Here is a 14,226-nt window from a genome sequence, read left to right as displayed (position 1 = left end):
TAGCTTTGGTTGGGTTCAAACATCGGAACTTACAAGAAAACCAGAAAACCCAGGAAAGTCAACGTCTGTAGCTCTGTATTGTTTGAGTTTTTGGTTTTTGGGGTTTATAGGCAACAATTTGGCAATCCAAACTCCTTAGATGGAGAATAGTATGCTCTTCAATCCAAATTCCCGAACAATTTATACAGTGCAAATTCTATTATTTGTTGAGAGAAAACACTACTTCACATATGTTCTCCGAAACCTGAAAAATTTATTCTCGCCAATGCCAATTGTGTTCTTCAGAACAAATTTATGAAGCAGATATATGGTGAAGTCTCATAATTTTGCGAGAGAAATTCATGACCCCCACGTGATAAAAAATGTATTCTGGTAGTGCGAATTTTCAACCCAATGAACAGAAGTCGTTTGTGTTTAAGATTTTGAGATGCTTTTCTTCACGCCTTTAGATGAGTTATCAAGCAAAACTGAAAGAAGAAAACGAGGATTGAAAGTAATAAAGTGATTCCTCTTGTAACTGTAAGTCCCATTTGATTGGATTCCCTGCATCTGGTGAATCGGGCGGCACGTGTAGCAGGGAAATAAAAAATCAAAATGGCCGGGAAAGGTATCATGGACAGCAACAACCTTGGTAAAGTCGTGACAAGAACAATTGCAAGTTTCTTGCAGGACAGACTGATAAACAAGGAAGAAAGGATGCAGCAAGAGGAACAATGTGCGGAGAGATTAGCAGCAGCCGAGGGAGGAGTTGGTGAGGTGGCTTATTCAGAACAAGCCGTTTTGGCTAATTTGGATTGGGGAATCGATGCTTTGGAAGAGGCCATCGCTTGTTCCAATGAGGAAACCAAGGCTGCAAGACTAGAGCATGCGGAGAAGATGCTTCAGGTGTGTGCCATGTTGGATGCAAAGAAGACCACTGCGGGTGTTCCTAATTTCTATCTCTGCGCCTGGTCACACCTCAATCTCGCCTCTCTTTGCAAATTGAGGAACGATGACAGGAATGCTGTTGCCCAGATTCTAGACATGTTTCTTGTGGATCCCATGTTCTCAAGAATCGACTTCGCACCGCAACTCTGGGAAACTCTCTTCCTTCCTCACCTCGGATCCATTCTTGGATGGTACACAGAACAGAGGCGGAGAATTGTTCGGCCCGACTCTGCTGATCTCTCTTTTTCCAGAGATGATCATGACTACGTTTTCAATGACAATTTTCAATCCGGCTTCACCCTGGAACAAACCCAACGTTTGCAGGAGTTGGAGAAAGTGTATCAGGAGTCACTGGATGAAAACACCAAGCTATATGCAAGATACTATAAGAATTGGATTAATTTTGATCCTTCTGTAAGCAAGATGGCCATCCAGCCCTTAATTCCCATTGCTGAGCCCCCCATGACCCCAAGACACGAGCTTAGTCTATTGGTTCCACACTCCTCTGTTGCTGGATTATCAACTGGCAAAGGAAAAATTCCTACAAGGTAATTGATTGATATATGTCTCTAAATCATAAAACTAACGTATAATTATTAGTCGCCCTAGGTTTCACCATGTGAATTACTCGGATTTAGGCATTATTTTATCAGCAATCTGGGGTTTATGCTTCAAGTTTTCTAGTAAATGAATCCATGCGTACCCAAATGTGACATATCTGCACAGCATTTGAAGAGTTATCTTGAGGAGGCCCAGAAATTACTTTTGTAATGGATCAAATAGAAAACGTTGTTAACATTTAAAAACTGCATAGTTACTAACCTGAAAATTGAAAGATTTTTGGCAACGGAGGATTACAATTCTGTTTATAGGATTGCTATCACTGCACTGACCGTGCAATTACATCCAGGTATGGCTCTGCGAATGGCAACACTACTAGTACTGATGATGGAGCTGAAGATTTTGCAAACAGAATGTCTACGAATGTAATAAGTAGCACTGAATACAGTTTTTCAGATGCTAATTTCTTGTTTTGAAACTATATGAATTTGATTAGTGGAGTTTAAGATTGATTCTGAGATTAGTTTCTGATGAGAATGACAGGAGGACAGCTGGGAAGAAGAGAGAACCAAAAACCATTATACCGATAATGCATACACTGCAGATATTGACATGGATTACAAAACGGACACATCTAAGAGAGGTTCAAACTCTAAACGCGTGTTCTCAAAGCGCCAGACGATTTCAGAAGATAAGCTTGTGTTGGCGAATGCGAATTCTCCAGTTAGTGTTGGGCAAAATTCAAGCCCACAGTCGATCAGAAAAAGGGGTTATAAGTCCACGCCTCTCTCTCAACTGCTCGAAGCTGATACTGTCTCTAATTACCGTACATCACCAACGAATGATTACTCCTCAGAGGATTCAGAGGCCTCTTCACCAGATCCTGAGCAAAATCTAGAGGTATTTCCACTTACGTCAATTTTAGGATTTCTGTAAAATTGAAAAGGGGGCCTCTGCTTAATGAAGAAGAGGTTATTTGAAGTGGAAGCTATCATCCGTAAAATTACTAAAAACCAACGTAGATTCTATTTATCTTGAGAAACGGAAAAATGATGTCCTTGAACTGCACATTGTTTAAACGTGGTAGATTTTAACGAGGCTACTAACAGATAATGAACCATGAAACTACAAAATATGAACCCAGTTTAGTGTGCTTTTATATGGGTCGTCTAGATCTTGAACTTGAATAGTATATCCCCATCACTGCAAATTATGTCATGTTTCAGTTGTTGTGCCTCCACATTCTTCCATCTTTTCAGCTGATTTCTCTACCATCAATTCTCCTCACTCATCGCATTAAAGCTGCAACCATTTCAAGTTTGACATGCTTTAGTGGCGTTTCATTTTTTTCAAAATGCGAGTGGAATGGTCAGAAAATGCGAGTGGAATGGTCAGAAAATCCAAGTGTCACTTAATTCTCACATTTCTTTAATCCTTTAAAAGCCGTAGTGGATATCCATACTCTGCTTTGGTACTCCATTCTAGCATGATAGGATAGGTGCTCGTGCATCACACTCTCAAGATAGAAAATGTTTCTCGAGTTGAGCTCGACAACGTTTATAGACCCTGTGTTTGTCTTTGATCCACTTTTCTACTTTGTCTACTGCCATTTTTTTGTTCTTCACTTCTGACAACCTCGCAATATCATTCACTTCACTCTTACTCTTCTACCTCTACCATTCATAAGGTTCAAAGTATCAAATCTGATTTCCCACCGCTATAGTTATCAAAACCAGACTAAACAATTAAATTCATACCTTCTCCTTCAACAAAATAAATTTCTTCTCTTGCCTCTTTTGTTATTTTATTTTTTCCTTCTTTAATCTTGTCTCATGAATTTTCTCTGTTTCAATACCTACTGGGAGACATACTACTGCAATTTGGTTTCCATCACTCAAAACAGCACTAGTAAAATAATTAAGAAACTCAAATTTCACATTTCCTAACAAGGAATCAAGATCACTAATCATGGGGCATTCATCTGTATAATTCTCAAACAAAGATTCATCAGAAAAACCTTCATTTGCCTCCTGATCATGATCCTCAAATACAATTTTATTGACCTTCATTTGCCTCCTCATCATGATTCTCAAATACAATTTTATTGAAGTTACCAGCTGCTGTAATAATTTTTATTATTTCATCACTTTCATACACATTAAAGAAACTAGTGAAATCAACCTTTGTTCCACTTGAAATCAACTCCTACTCTTTGTCGACTGCTTCAATACAAATCAGCAAATCATCCTTCTCAACTTCGTCTAGGTTAATTTTAGCACAACAAACATGTTCTTGCTTCTCACCATCCATGCAATCTACTAAACAAACCCTTGCACTGCCGCATAGCTTTCCGTTACTCCTCGCAATGGCATCAACTTATGTTTCAGTCCATCTTTTATCAGTAAGTATGTATTAGGCGTACACTGCTCTCCTATCAAATTGCCAAGGCCTCCCTAAGGCCTCCGTGAGAAAACATGACAAACATTCATGGGCATTTATCATACTTCCCAATATGAATTTTACCAAACTTTGTTTGCCAACCAAAACCTTATTGTTTTACCTTGTATCCAAGCTATCCTATACAGATACAGATGGTTCCTCCTCTCTAGGTACAATTTACACACCATCTCTTCAGAAACAAGGTTGCTTCTGCTTCCTTCATTGATGGTAACTTTACATACATTGTCTTGACACATGCATCTTGTTCTAAACAGGTTCTCCCTTTGAACTGGTTCATTCAACAAGACTCTCACGATGACTAGCACTTCTCCATTTTCAGCATCCTCTGATTGTGAAGATTCAACTTCCTTGTTAACTTTTGTGATTCTTGCTTTTCCCTAATTTCTTCCTCTTGTGATTCCATGTTCTGGACAGTCCTATATGTTGTGTCCACATTTAAAACAAGTTACCTTGTAGTTTCCTCTTCCAAACTCTCTACTTGATCTTCCTCTTCCTCTACGATCTTGATAGGGGTGTGGATCATTATCCATTTGATTTTATTGCTGTCACGGTCTTCATTTTCCTGATTTCTCAGATTTGAACCTTTATCCCAATCTCCATATGGTCTTCCCTCTTTCTTCTTATATCAACCTCTTCCTCTTTGCTTGTTCTCAAATTTCTTGTTTACTTTCTTTCTCGACTAATTTTAGAGTGAATTGGAATGCATCTTCTATGGACCCACCTCTTTTGGATGCCTGGTCTGAGCCCATTGATGCAATGGGTTACCTTCTCCTTGTCTACTTTTAAATGGCCTATTCCGTTTGGAATTTTTGAATTTTTCTTTATAATCTCTTTCTTATTTCCTTGTTTGTGGCTCCAAATTTCCTTAAAAATTCTAACTCCTGATCAACAAGAATACACTTTCTTCATCATTTTCCAGCATTTTATCCCATTTGCAAATCTTATTTTTGACTCATCTTTCTCTTCCAATTTGTATCTCTTTCCACCAAATTTTGGCATGGCCATTCAATTTGGTTTTAGTAAACCTTACTATATTTCGATCTTCTACTTCAAGTTTGAAGCATTCTTCCATATTATATATCCAATCTAACTCCTATGGATCCAAGTTCCCATTGAAGATAGGAACTCCATTCTTCAATCTCTTTCCCATCAATAAGTCATCAATAAAGAAAACATCTGCTATTGCATACATTTTCACCGGACCCAAAAGCTTGATCTTGGTGCAAACCAGTGCACGCTCAAAATCCTCTGGCACTTATACCACTAATGCAAAGTATGTACACGCAAAACCCTCTATCACACAAGTCTATACAACCGAATCAAAATGTCATATTGAACAATAAAACAGATTTAATATTTGCAAAAAGAACTCTTATTCAGACCACATTCACCAATATATCATTACAACGAACTTCTCGACTGAGAATACATCAATTGCAGTCTCTTAGGCCGAGGAATACACATTCAAAACTGAAAGCAAACTGATTTACAACAGCACGAACACAAAAGAAACAAACTATAGAAATTCTTTATTCAAAATCAAACTCTCTACATCCAACTCTGTAATCTGTAACATACAAAATCAATTCTTTATACAATTCCAAACACACATTTCCACCCAAGTTGCTGCTGCGGATACCTCCCTTCACCTTAGACAAAAAAAGAGGTATTCAATCCCTAGATAAAAACTATACCCAGCTCTGCCTTCTTGCCAAAATATCCAACCTCACACAAAAATCTCTCCTTAACCTTCGACGCTGCCCTCTCTCTGTTATTTTGGAATCATTCTTTCCCTCCACACAGCTCCTACTTATACCCCCATCGCTGTGTTCTCTGCCTCGTTTTAATTGTTCTACCTCCAATTTCTTCCATCGTTCCAGCTGATTGCTCCATCATTTTCCCTCACTCATTACATTAAAGCTGCTACAATTCCAAGTTTGACCTGCTTTAGTGGCGTTTCATTTTTTACAAATGGAAGTGGAATGGTCAAAAGACCCACGTAGCACTTATTCTCACATTTCTTTAATCCTTCAAAAGCTGCAATGGATATCTATACCCTATTTCGATGCCCCCATTCTGGCACAGTACGCAGGATGCTTTTGCATCATTTACATGCTCCAGCTAGAACTTGAGATTATTGTGATTTAGTATTTACATACTGATATGCTCGCCACTAAGCAGCTGACCTCTTTGATCAGGCTTTTGAAAATACTTCCTAATTACAGTAAGGTTGTAGCTAATCTTATATGGATTATCTTAATTAGTGGCTTCCAAGTAAAAACAGATCTTACAGTTTATATCTATTCAGATTCTACATACCTAAATAAACATTCAACAGATTTAATAATGAAATACTGAAATCATACTGAAACACGCTATTGCTAATCTGCTGTCTGTCTTTTTTATCAGGCTTTTAGGTAAATTTTCTAATTATAATAATTAGATTGTAATCTTATTCCACATGTAGAATGTGAAGTATTAAACTGTAAGCTTTTCTTCACTTGTCACAGGATAGGAGAACCCAGGGCAAGGTGAACACACATCAATTAACTTGCAAACTTAAATCTACGTTGCCTCCCCAATGCCACTTAAATTAGCTACAGATTCTCTAAACACCATCAACTGCATACAAATAAATTCAATGAGACGAGCTTTAATTGTTATAAGCTCATAGAAAATTGGTCAAAACCGAGGTCAAAAGTATTGTTTCCCGTCGATGCCAGAGAATATGCTAAGCCTGAGAATTGTACATCCAGAAAATTCCATTAAGATTAAATTCCTTGGAAGGATATATATTCAAGTCCTAGAACTGTGCATACAGAAAACTCCATGAAAATTCCAGAGAATATGATAAACACCTGGAAATGCCTCGTGTGAAGTTTTTGATCTAGCAAGTACAGAACTCTGGTCATTTTACTTCTTCACGCACATTAGTGAAGTCCACTGCATGGTTTTTAAGTTCAGGGTCCATCTTCCATATTTACTAGTTCTAAATATAGTTACATTATAATTAAAGTTTATTGCATGCACCCTGCGTGCCCGTGGGTATAAAATGACAAGGAATTATGTCTTGTTATCATGAAGTTGTATGCACTGGTAAAATGCAGGATGCAAATTCATATCCGGATATACACGACGATGAGGATGAAGGTAGAAAGGGAAGTGAATTGAATGATGACTATGAAACACAGGCAGCAGAACTGGAAGAAAGGAGGTACGCAATGCGAAAAGTAGTTTTATAATTGTAATGAAAAGGCACTGAATGGTTTTATTGCTTAGAGCGAAGTAGATACAAATCACAATTACAATAATGATCTCTAAGAGAATGGGTAAACATTGTTAATGCAGCTATTCAATGCCTATATCGTCCCCACTAACGGAGAGTGAAGAGGATATGAGCCAAAACAGCTTTCAAGCACATTCATCTGGGAAATCTACTCCTCAAAGGCGGCCTCCAAAGGATTTTGTGTGTCCTATAACAGGACAACTTTTCACAGATCCAGTCACACTGGAGACGGGTCAAACATATGAGCGACAAGCAATCCAGGAATGGCTGGACAGAGGAAACACAACATGCCCGATTACCAGACAGAATCTTGCAGGCACTGCACTTCCAAATACAAATATTTTATTAAAAAGGCTTATTACTAGCTGGAAAGAACAGAATCCTGAACTGGCAATAGAATTCCGTTTCTCTGAAACACCAAGATCTCTGAGCATTTCAAATCCTATTGATCTATGTTCTTCACGTTTCCGCTCTTCTCCGGATAGAAATTCTAATACTGACATTGCAGAAGTAAAAACTTGGAGGAGTTTTGTGGATAGATCAGGTTCAGTCTCATCTCCTCCAACTAGTGTTTTCAATCAAGCTACTTTTGAAAGAACGATGAGTGAACTAAAACCATCAATTTCACAACTTTGTACTTCTCAAGACCTGCAAGAATGCCAAGCAGCTGTTCTTAAGATTGCAAGAATCTGGCAAGGCTGTAAAGCAAATCCAATCCTTCAATCACAACTCACTAAGCCAGCAATGGTTAATAGTTTCTTTGAAATACTATGTAATTCTTTTGAGGCGCAGGCACTAAAAGCCTCTGTGTACATTCTGTCGGAACTTGTATCTGCAGACAACATTGTGTCGCAAACTATGATAAGGGTGGATCCGGACTACGAGTGTCTTGCTGGGCTTATAAGGAAAGGACTGGTTGAGGCCTCTGTTCTTATGTATCAGTTGAAACCATCGTCCTCACAACTTACATTCTACGATCTTGTTCCATCACTCGTACATATAATCATCTCAAATAATGAAGAGACCGAGATACAGTTTCCAATGCGCTTTCAACCCAAGGAAGTTGCTATAGTGATGCTGGAAAGCATGCTGAATGATGGAGATGAGAGCTGCAGGTCATCAAATGCTCAAACAGTTATTTCTTTGAATGCGCTTCCTGTCCTCATCGAGAGCTTGGATTGCAAAAGCCTTCAAGTGAGGTTTTCTGCTGTCTCTATTCTTCTTTCTTGTATTCGAGGAGATGGAATCTGTAGAAACTTGATTGCCCAAAGAGCTGAATTGGCACCGGTGTTAGAGCTTTTTCATACTGGAAATGATGGAGAAAGAAGCATCAGCATTGCCTTCATTTCGGAGCTTGTTCGCTTGAATAGGTAACGTTATCAGGCCCAGAGACTCCATGCTTATTTCAACCAGATACTTCTTACTAGTTTAGCGAACAACTTTCGTATCTTGTTTTATGCCTAAAGCATTCTCCTGTGCCATTCTTAACCATAATATATTTATTGATTATCAATATATAGCAATATAGTTAATTGCTGGAGATTAAGCGAAACTCACAAAGTTATCTTGATGGCATCAGGCGGGCATTCAACAATCAGGCTCTGCAGATAATAAAAGATGAAGGCACCTTCAGCACCATGCATATGCTTCTTGTATACCTTCAGATGGCCCCGCTGGAACAACGACTAATTGTTGCAAGTCTTCTCCTCCAAATGGATCTCCTGGTCAAACTTTCTGACTCTCATAATTCTTTAGCTTCCCAACAAAGTTTATCTTTGTAAAACGCTAATAAGAGCTGTAGCTAAAAGAATATGATTTTGCAGGCAGAACCACGCAAGATGAGCATGTATCGGGAAGAAGCTATAGAAGCACTGGTTGAAGGCCTAAAAGCTAAAGAATTTCTTATGTCCCAAATAGCAGCAGCAGAAACTATAGTTTCTCTTTCTGGACGACTCTCCTTGTCTGGGAAACCTCTTACTGAGGCTTGGCTCCTCAGAACTGCAGGGTTTGACAAGAACTACGACTCTTTGACAAGAGCTGAGAAACCAGTCAGTGAGGAGGATGAATCAACCGAATTTCTTGTGAGATTTGTTTGGTGTGAATACCATTTTGGTCCTTCCCATTTTTGTTTGACCCTTTCAAAACCTCATAAATATTCTGTTAAATCCGTTCAGGAGGAGGACGAGGAAGATGCAAAAATATGGGAGAGAAAAGTAGCGTTTGTTCTTGTCAACTATGAATTCGGCGCAGTGTTTGAGGCTTTAGGAAAGTGCTTGAGAAATAACTCAGTAGAGCTAGCAAGACCTTGCCTTGTCGCTGCAACATGGCTGACCTACATGCTCAAGTTTTTACCAGATACTGGGGTTCAAAGAGTAGCTCACCGATGCTTGCTTCAACACTTTGCCATGGTCTTGCAATCATCTAGGATCTTGGAAGAAAGAATCCTTGCAATGCTCGCTCTGACTACCTTTATTAACGATTCAGGTGATCCCAGATTTTCCTCCTTATAATTATAACCCTTAATTTTTTATTCTTGATCACTAATCTTAACTAACACTATTTGGTGATCACAAAGCACAGAGGCATTGAAAGATTTAGGCAGTTATGTAAAGGGGATATGTAAACCTTTGAGGCAATTGAAGAAATCATCCACGGCAGCAGCTGATATACTTAGAGCTCTGGTGAACCTGCCATCTGTGAATATTGTAAGTTGCAATCATCTTTTCTAAACTCACCGTTATGTGTTTACCCATAACTGCTGATAATGGTTTTAATCTTGTGGGTATAGTCCAAGATTTGCAGTTTTGCAGAATCAGCTCTAGCAGATTCCAGCTTGAATGGAGAAATCCGGTGTCTTGTTCATTGTGGAGGTCAAATAATTAGTGGCCATTCTGATGGCACGTTGAAGGTGGGTGAATTCCTAGGTTTTGTCTTTCATGTGTATCTTGTGTCCCCCTCTCGCAGCTTTCTTACATCTGACATTCTGAACTCCTCGAAGGTGTGGGATGGAAGAAAGAGGCTGCTACAATTGATTCAGGAAGCTCGAGAACATACTAAGTCAGTCACTTGTCTATCTGTTTCATCGTCTAGAGACAAAATATACAGTGGCTCACTCGACAAGTCTGTTAGGGTACGTCTCCATATCAAACTGGTTTGGCAATTCTTCTTCACTCTTTCAGTTACGTAGAAGAGTTTCTGAATAACCCTAATTGCATCAGGGTTTAGAATCACATTTCATGTAACAAAGTTTTTTCACCAAGGTTTTTATATCGTATTTTATATTAACAGGATCAAACTTCTAAACACTTCATTTGTTCTTCTCATAATGATGATGAGCTGAAAGTATGATCAAAATCATTTGTTTCTTATTTACATGATCTGAAATTATGCAAACATTTAAAACAGCCTAATCATTTGGGAATCGTTTGTCTCATCATCATCTTGAAACTTTTCTTATTTTTTAATATCACATTGATCTAAAATGGTGGTGGTAAAAACTTCTACTATCCTTTTTCCTCAAAAACCTTATCTTTAAATATAAAAACCTTGATGTTCATCTTTGAATTTATTTCAATAAGTAGCATATTTTCCTGTTGATGCAGGTTTGGACAATTGGAGCACAAGAAATAAAGTGCATAGAGATTGTTGACATGAAAGAGGCGGTACAAGCTCTTGTTGTGAATGGCAGCGTGGCCTGCTTTGTTGCTCAAGGGACTGGAGTCAAGGTTAGCTTTTATATTGTGCTATCTTGTAGGATATGAATCTTCATCTTCTCTACATTCACATCACATCATCTTTTAACGCAGATTCATAACTTCAACGGAAGCGTGAAGCTGCTCAATCCGAACAAGAATGTCAAGTGTCTGGCCCTTGGAAATGGGAAAGTTTATTGTGGGTGCACTGATTATAGCCTTCAAGTAAGGAACCTTCATTTTTATCCTTTCTTTTAAGCGATTCTTTCATTTTTTCTGCAGTTCATTTTTACGAATGAAATGTAGCTACACTCGTACATTTCTTTTTCGTAATATTCATGTTATTTTCTTTCGATGTGCACTGAAATTACAAGCAATGCATGAGTTTCTTTCGATGTGTATTCATACATAGATCTTATGAGCTAGATAGTCTTTTTTTAAATATCAAATGTAAATTCTCAACAATAATAGAATATTATCCTATTTCAATTTGTGGGTTTTAATTCAAATATGTAGGAGACGGATCTAAAATCTGGCACAACAAAAACCCTTCATCAAGGAGCAAGAACATTGCTTGGTCAAAAGCCCATTTATAGCATACAACTTCTTGATAATTATCTCTACGCTTGTGGTGTGTTCTTGGATGGTGTTGTTGTTAAGGTAAAGATTTGTACTTTCATTTCAAGTATATTTATTTTTGTGTGTGTAGAGTTAATGAAGTATGTTTATTTTGCGAATTTTGGTATAGGTATGGGATCTATCTACGAACAATGTCGTAGGATCAATATCGACGACATTAGAAATTAGATGTATTGCAGTAAACAATGAGTTCATATTTTTGGGTTCCAAAACCGGTATTATTGAAGTATGGTTGAGAGAGAGATTGGTTAGAGTGGGATTATTAAATTCAGAGAGAGGAGGAACCAATACTAGAGTGATTTGCTTGGCTATGGATAAAGAGGGTGATATTTTGTTTTGTGGATCTCAAGATGGAAAGATCCAGGTAATGATATAAAATCTATTTTTAATTCGCTTAGATCCAATCTTTACTTTCACCTTCTTCATGTTTTCCACTAACAATTTAAGGTTTTCTTCACTCATATTTACAGGCATGGTCACTCACATGATTTGAAAATGGAGTTAAGTTGTTCGATCGTTCTTTACAAGTAGCAGTAGCCATGAGCATGACCTTATCATACTCTCAAGTCCTATTGTGTTCTAAGTAGATGAACTACATGTATTACCTCTTTAGGCCTCTCCTAAAAAACTGTCAATCTTGCAATCTAATTAAATGCAATCTCTTGCTCCACATTTACCTATTTGTTTATTTACCTTTGAGACAAAATCCCATAAATTTCAGGTATGCCTTGAAGGACACAAACAAATTTTGATATTGATAATGTATAAGATGTGTCTGCAAACTAGGCATTGTGATGTACAGAGTATAATTTTATAGTTTATTTTGATAGCAATTTGCACACACTTTTCTTAAGTTAAGTGTCATAACAATCTTAATACTCTTGCTAATGAAAATAATTTGAAAAATATCTCATAAGTTGAAAACATCACAACAATCTTAATACTCTTGCTAATGAAAATAATTTGAAAAATATCTCATAAGTTGAAAACATCACGATAATAAAAAATGAAAATACAATAAACAAACAAAGCAAAATTAGAAGATAAAATTTTAACACATTGTTTGTTAAAGGTTATCACCAAAATAACTTTTTTAAAGAAAAATAATCAACTACATACATTTAACTTCAAAATCGATTTATAACATTATTTGATTTATAAATTCAATAAACAAACTTGAAGTTGCACCATTATTTTATAGATATGTTATTATAAAATTGACTCTCTTCTATTTCATTACATTTCTATTTTATTTTGCTCAAAATACTATATATGTTAAGATATAATGAGTACATCTTGAACTAAAGTGGTGTCCATTTAGTTCTTTTTCCATACAATTTATCTAATTAGTTCTTAGTGTTCTAATCATAATTATATTTTTAAAGCTAAAAAATTTATATGGATGAGTAATTTATATTACAATTTGAAATTGATGGCATCTCTTATATTAAAATTTAATTTTATAATTTTATTCTTCAAAGAACTATTAAGATGCATTCTTTTATGCTTTATATCTTCATTCGCGAGAGGGTTATCTATTATCAAGGCTTCTAAATTTGTGACTATTTATCAAGATTTTTATATAATTCTTTTTGGATGATGATGTTTTAAGCATACTGTGTAGGAAATTCCCAATTCTATTGCATTATAGTTTTGCTAGCTTGTACTTATGTAGTATTTACCATTTATTGTTATGCCCTTAACTTATAGCACAAATGGGAATATGTGTAGTCAAACTATGGCCAAAATAAAATTTATTTGATTTTTATGATCATATTGCTTTATATAGGTAGATAAATCATTGTGGATATCATTCATAAGTATGTTGTATCTAGGAATTTATGATTATTTCAAAGTTGTTAAATGAAAAAATAGAGGGAGTCCATCATACAGTGGACATGAGCCTCACTATATGTCCATCGTATGATGAATCCACCTATAATGGATGCAAATACTTTAGAGTTGTGTACTAGCTATGTATGATGAAATATATTCTTAAGGAGTACAATCATGTTGCATGTACGTTGAAGGTGGAGTACAAGTGGGTTGTACAACGCGAGTACCAAATGGAGTGTAGGTTGAACAATATGAAGTCTATCGAACAGTGATGATGAGTACAAGTATGACAAAGACAATATGATAGAATTGCTACCATGATGGTATGGTGCCAATGTCGTAGTGTCCATTGTTGGAAATATAAGATGAGTAAATTGGAGGGGAGGGGTGAATCAGTTACCACAAAATAAATCCTAGATCCCTTAGATGTCAATACAAAACAAAACCAAACTTTGCTGAAACTGAAAAATACTATTGTAACTCAATTAGCACTGAATCACTCGGTAAACACTAAGAATTGTTGTAACTTGGTAAGCACATAAATATTCCTTCTTAACATGTTTAATGTGATTAACCTCATTTAATTTAGTTGCAAAAACATAAAGCAAATAGCATGAACACATATGACACCAGGATTTAACGTGGAAACCCAATTTGAGAAAAACCACCAATTACAACTAGTTATTATTTTTCACTCTTCTGAAGTGAGCCCTGTTAGGAGCCAACCTTGTTAAAGGTTACAAAACACATTGTTAGGTGTGACCCTGTTAAAGGATTTAATCACCTTGTTAGGAGTGGCCTTGTTAGAGGTCTTTAGACACTTTA

At 36.8% G+C, this 14,226-nt stretch overlaps 1 protein-coding gene across 1 annotated transcript; it reads left to right on the top strand.

Annotated features, from left to right (window-relative positions):
* Positions 1-228: 228 nt before the first annotated feature.
* Positions 229-12,406, top strand: LOC149542892 (putative E3 ubiquitin-protein ligase LIN-1). Its single transcript, XM_089796232.1, has 16 exons — positions 229-1,475; positions 1,838-1,913; positions 2,032-2,388; positions 7,056-7,162; positions 7,297-8,604; positions 8,814-8,958; positions 9,058-9,315; positions 9,409-9,718; positions 9,815-9,939; positions 10,023-10,142; positions 10,233-10,364; positions 10,837-10,959; positions 11,041-11,151; positions 11,443-11,586; positions 11,675-11,929; positions 12,036-12,406. Exons 1-16 carry the CDS (start codon positions 595-597, stop codon positions 12,051-12,053), a joined length of 4,470 nt encoding a protein of 1,489 aa, XP_089652358.1. The 5' UTR covers positions 229-594; the 3' UTR covers positions 12,054-12,406.
* Positions 12,407-14,226: the final 1,820 nt, after the last annotated feature.

The sequence above is a fragment of the Cupressus sempervirens genome, chromosome 8, assembly GCF_028749045.1.
Source record: "Cupressus sempervirens isolate cs-2001-9-10 chromosome 8, ASM2874904v1, whole genome shotgun sequence".
Lineage (NCBI taxonomy): Eukaryota > Viridiplantae > Streptophyta > Pinopsida > Cupressales > Cupressaceae > Cupressus > Cupressus sempervirens.
The sequence above is the reverse complement of the archived record's forward strand: the minus strand, read 5'-3'. Positions and strand labels throughout refer to the sequence as shown.

Bases quoted from the DNA above. Each gene is read 5' to 3' on its own strand.
- LOC149542892 (XM_089796232.1), top strand. From the start codon at position 595: ATGGCCGGGAAAGGTATCATGGACAGCAACAACCTTGGTAAAGTCGTG. The intron at 9,719-9,814 runs GTGATCCCAGAT...CACAAAGCACAG, and splicing joins TACCTTTATTAACGATTCAG to AGGCATTGAAAGATTTAGGC. The intron at 10,365-10,836 runs GTACGTCTCCAT...CTGTTGATGCAG, and splicing joins CACTCGACAAGTCTGTTAGG to GTTTGGACAATTGGAGCACA.